At 36.7% G+C, this 4,968-nt stretch overlaps 1 protein-coding gene across 1 annotated transcript; it reads left to right on the top strand.

Annotated features, from left to right (window-relative positions):
- The first annotated feature begins 3,112 nt into the window (after positions 1-3,112).
- Positions 3,113-4,514, top strand: LOC115622699. Its single transcript, XM_030516725.1, has 2 exons — positions 3,113-3,278; positions 3,347-4,514. The coding sequence occupies exons 1-2, from the start codon at positions 3,234-3,236 to the stop codon at positions 4,349-4,351; spliced, it is 1,050 nt and encodes a 349-aa protein (XP_030372585.1). The 5' UTR covers positions 3,113-3,233; the 3' UTR covers positions 4,352-4,514.
- Positions 4,515-4,968: the final 454 nt, after the last annotated feature.

Below are 4,968 nucleotides of genomic sequence, written 5' to 3'. Positions count from 1 at the left end.
GTTACATTTTTTTGCACTCATATTTATTTTGTTTGTGAAAATTGACTTTTTTTGGTCTGTTGGTTATTTGAAAGATTGACCTATTTATGATATAAATATATATATAAGTATAAACAATATGATTTAGTAAAAAAGTGCCTTTAATAAGTATGAAATGGAATTCGTATAACGTCATAATTGTTATAACATAAAGTCCTCAAGTGGTTCTGTTTAATTGCCATGCCGGCGAGACACGTACTAACTATATACGCATACTCATCAAACTTGATGATAGTAAATCATAAAGCACAGTTATCGGCTAATGTTAGCTGACCATGACCCAGAAGCCACTTGAACTCAGAGCATATTGCGAGCCATCGATGATAAATGATTACGAAAAGGACCGTTAATGTCCATAAAAGGCACACAAATATTCGCCATTAAAATGCGTATGTCTACATTTTCTCTATATATGTGTATATATGTACATACACGACTATATACTATATACTCATTCGTATATGGCGCACATTGTTTATGCATAAACATGCGTTGGCTGGGCGTGGTTTATATTATGCCACATGATTTACGGCCGTATGATGAAAACAGACGATAGAAATTGACGCAGACATGGGCGCGAATGGCAATATTTGTTTGATTTAATATGTTGAAATTATTGATTTTGTGACTTCAGTAATATACGAGAACGACTAACAATCTACGACCATGTGCACATGCATGAACAACAAAAAAAAAATGTTTTCTTTAAACAAGCAGCGTTAAAATGCTATGCAAACATTGTTAATTTTGTGCATAAATGCGCTTAATTGGCTAAATTATGTCCGTGCAGGAAAAACTGTAGTAACGAGTGAGCACACAGCGAAAAGTGAACCGCAAAACCTGCATTAAAAAAAATATGGTTGGATAATGTAGTCGGGCGCACCGAACTGAGATATACCCTGTTTAACTATTGCATTTTAGATAGTATCCCAGCTATAGTAATAAAAGTCGCACTGCAAAAGGGAATACAACGGATGTAGCTTTCAAACGCAAACTTCTAATAAGTAGAAGTGGCTTATTTAGTATTAGTAGTGACAGTATAAGTAGTAGAAGAAGTATGAGTAGCAGTCGTAAGAGCAATAAAAGCATAATAATTAGTTAATAATGAATACAAACATTTTTGATGATAATAAAATTACAAGTAGCATTGATAGTCGTATTACTAGTAGTCAAACTAAAAGCTTTTCTGAATAAGTAGTAGCAATATTAGCCGCAGAAATATTATTATTACTAGTTACATATAAATAGTAGTAGTTGTAGGAGCATAGTAATAGTACTAATAATAGTAGAAACAGTAGCCCTTGTAGTATATTGACTGTGGAAATTTAAGAATTATTATTGGTTATAGTTGTTCTAAACTAATTTTATTACTTTTAAATGTGGTATATTTTACAAAATAATAAAAACAGTTAAAACAGTAGGGATAAAAATTGCAGTATTAGTAGTTTTAGAAGCCACAATAGAAGCAGTTCTATTTGTTTTAAGTATCAAATAATCATTTCTATATACTCTCTACAATTTAGTGAAGCTATAGCACTGTTATACATTCCGACAGCAAAGCTTTTAGGCGCACAAGTTCTGTTATACCAATCAATATCAAGTCATATACAAGTTGGTTATTAAAACATGTGGACTCTTTGACTGCAGCGTATGAGAAAGTAAGTAACTGCTGTCGCGGCCGAGTTGAAAATTGTGCAAAGCGCGCACAAAAGTGCTGCCAATGCAAACCGCTGTGCATTTAATTGCAGTTGATGGTGGAGAGGTGGGAGCAGGGACGTTTAATTTAAAACAAAATACACAAAGCGCCGCTAGCCAAGCCAATTATTTGGGCAATTTTGTAAATTACTGGCCCTGGCGCAGGGCTTTTGCCATATTTTTTTTTTTTGTTTATCCACATTTTTCTGCGCTTACACATTAAATTATTATAGGGTGTGCAAAGGGCAAGGACAATTATTTTTAAAGTGCAATTCTTTGAAATGCTGTAAAAGACTTTGTCTGCCTATTCAAGTGCCAACAAGTTTCATTTGTCTAGGTCTCGAGCGTTTGCCAAGTACAAGCCACATTACACATACGCCGCATGTGTTGTCGCTCACAATGCCACAAAACGCATTAACACATTCACAACAAAGGCACAGACACATGCACAAAAGACAATTGCAATTGTGTACACAAATGCAGGAGGCAGCAATACAACAACAACAACAACAACAGGAACAAAATTCAAAGGCACAAGGCACACGGCACAATGAAATTTTAATTAAGTCTGCGACGCTTTTATGCCGATGCAGCCAAATGAAAATGCGACTGATTATGTTTGCACATGCTGAACATTTGCATATGTGTGTGTGCGAGTGTGTGCGAGTGTGAGTGTGTTTGTGTGTGTGTGTACACCTTTCAAAATGCTAAAATGTGCGCACAACATGTATTTGTTTTCACATTCTGTATGTATTTACTTTTATACTTTTACTTGTTTATATTTGTGTTTTGGTTTGTTCTCCCTTTTTTTCATTTTCGTCTGAGTGGCTGCACAAATACAAAAAGGTCCGTCTGCAATGTTTATTTTATTTATACGGGAGTGTGTGTCTGTGCCTGTGTCTGTTTATGTTTTCGTTGCGTTCACAGTCAAACATAAATGCATTTATGTAATTAAATAGAACAACTGGGAGGCTATTTACAATAAATGCATTGATGCCTTGCACACTTTTCAAGCAACAATAATTGATTGCAATAATGATGGCAGCAGGAATATCATTCAATTAACAAATGTTGTTTTCCTATAAAAAAATATATATATATTTGGAAATTCAATCATTCTGCATCGCTTTCTTTTATGGTTTCTCCAACATCATGAATCCATGAGTTCCACACAAAAAATATACGCAGTTGTTAACTTTTTTTTAATACTTTACATGCATAATGAACATTTTATTATTGTTTTTAAAATATCGTTGTCAGATTGCTAAGCTAAGAATTAAAAAATTTTCATGAAAATAGAGCTCATTGGAAAACCTTTCAGATCCAATACAGCTCACATTTTTCAATCTCACTTGAAACACACTACGCGGAGTAAAAATATATATTTTTTTCCCCAACAAATTTTCCACAATTTGGAAAGTTGTGAGCTAAGGAAGGGTTTAACACATTTTTTGTCTTTTTTTTAAAAATAATCGCCACACAAAATTAAAGAATAACAAATGGACGAGTTCTTTAAGCAACTTATGAAGGGTAAATTCTTAAGGGTAAGAGATACTGCAATAGAGATATTATAAGTAACCAGTCCTAGGCTATTACACGTATTCCCTTTCAGGTAGCTGATCTTCGCAGAAATGCAGCCGCCGCATCAGAGGCAGATGACATCTCCGTGTGCTCCGTTCAGGTGGCTAATGATAGCAGAAATAACAAAGCTATTCCTCATATAGTGGGAATCGCCGGTAATTCCACAGTACCGCCGGTCGTTCGTAGAAGTAACCGTCTCATGAAAAAGCCAACATTAAGCATTCAACAGTCGCAGTCAGCGCGAAAATTACGAAACCCATGCAAAGGGTGCGCTACCGTCGATGACTTCAGTGCCGGAGGCTCTAAACAAGAACAAGAAAAATCACAAAAATCTGTACCCAGTGAAGACCCCATTCCGACCGTTCGCCAAAGTGAGCGCCTCAGAAATCAGACACAGCCGGATAAGCAGCAGCCGGAACCAGAAGAACAGTCGCAAGTACCTCCAAAGAGGAAGCGCGGAAAAAAAGAACAACGCACAAACATATTAAATCCCAGTGTTATTGACGAGGTTTGCGATACACGTAGCTACAATCATACGAAAGCTCGCCTTATTTTTCGCAATTCTCGCTATGGATGCACAGGGGTACCCTGCACCGAATCCCATTGCTCCAAATGTACTCTGGGACGTGGACGCACTGTTCGACGTCCGATACGTGCCGGCCAACAATTCAAGAAGGCCGATCAACGCAACATAAAGAACAAAACGAAAAGATTGCGTCAGAAACCTGTTCGCCAGCTATGCCAGAATTGCGGCATTGGAATCACCAACAAGCTCAGGTCAATTCATAACCCATCTAATCAAACCATCGTAGCTAGCCAATGCGTTTGTACCGAGATCCACGGACGTCTCTTTAAGCTTTACGATCTAGCCCCTGATGACATAAGGCCAGCCCAGATTAATCGTCGGCGCCAGATGCAACGCAAGCGTCAGGTTATACGCCGAAAATTAGGCTCGAATCGCCAACTGCGAAAGAACAAGAAGAAGCCAGATGGAAAAAGGGTTCGCCCGCGTATCTACCCTAAGCGTCGCAAATAGTACGCACCCGCCTATCTAAAAAAAAAGAAGTTCATCAGTTAATGTGTTTAGTACCGAACCTGGTCGTTTGGGTATTGAAGAAATCGTCAAGATAAAGAAAAACAAATAGCTCCAAATATAACTCTACCCATACAATAAAAAACCGCAAAACACGTAGTCGTAAGTCAAATTTCTTTTTACCATGGAATATCATGTTGTGTAGAACACAATTCATTGTAATGGTGTTTCTTCAGTTCAATCCGAGTTGTCTATAATGGTTATTTAAAATAATCATGATCATTACTTCGTTGCCCTGTCCGCCAAAGACCCAAGAATATAAAGAAGGGCCTCACCCGCTACATAATTGCAAAGTCCACTAGCTTCTCAAAAACTTCTGCCATAAAATAACAAATTTTTTTTTTAAATTTGTAAAATATTTGACAACTATCTCAAGACTGCAAAGGTGTTTTCTTCATTTGTGGAAACAAACTTTGAGTCGATTTTCGAATACATAATTCCAAGATGGAAAATTTCTTAAATCGCAATTGAACGAATTATATAGTTTATGAGCTTATTAAGGACAAACAAACAGCAATATATTTGCATAAATAGCAATAGGTTTCTATTCTTAGATCCTT

Source organism: Scaptodrosophila lebanonensis, unplaced genomic scaffold (assembly GCF_003285725.1).
Source record: "Scaptodrosophila lebanonensis strain 11010-0011.00,11010-0021.00 unplaced genomic scaffold, SlebRS2 tig00000043-arrow-pilon, whole genome shotgun sequence".
NCBI lineage: Eukaryota > Metazoa > Arthropoda > Insecta > Diptera > Drosophilidae > Scaptodrosophila > Scaptodrosophila lebanonensis.
Note: the sequence above shows the minus strand (reverse complement) of the source record. Positions and strands in the feature narration are given on the sequence as shown.

What these genes read in the sequence shown, in the direction of transcription:
- LOC115622699 (XM_030516725.1), top strand. Translation starts at nt 3,234, where the DNA reads ATGGACGAGTTCTTTAAGCAACTTATGAAGGGTAAATTCTTAAGG. An exon ending in TGAAGGGTAAATTCTTAAGG is followed by an intron (nt 3,279 to 3,346) that starts GTAAGAGATACT and finishes ATTCCCTTTCAG; the next exon opens with GTAGCTGATCTTCGCAGAAA.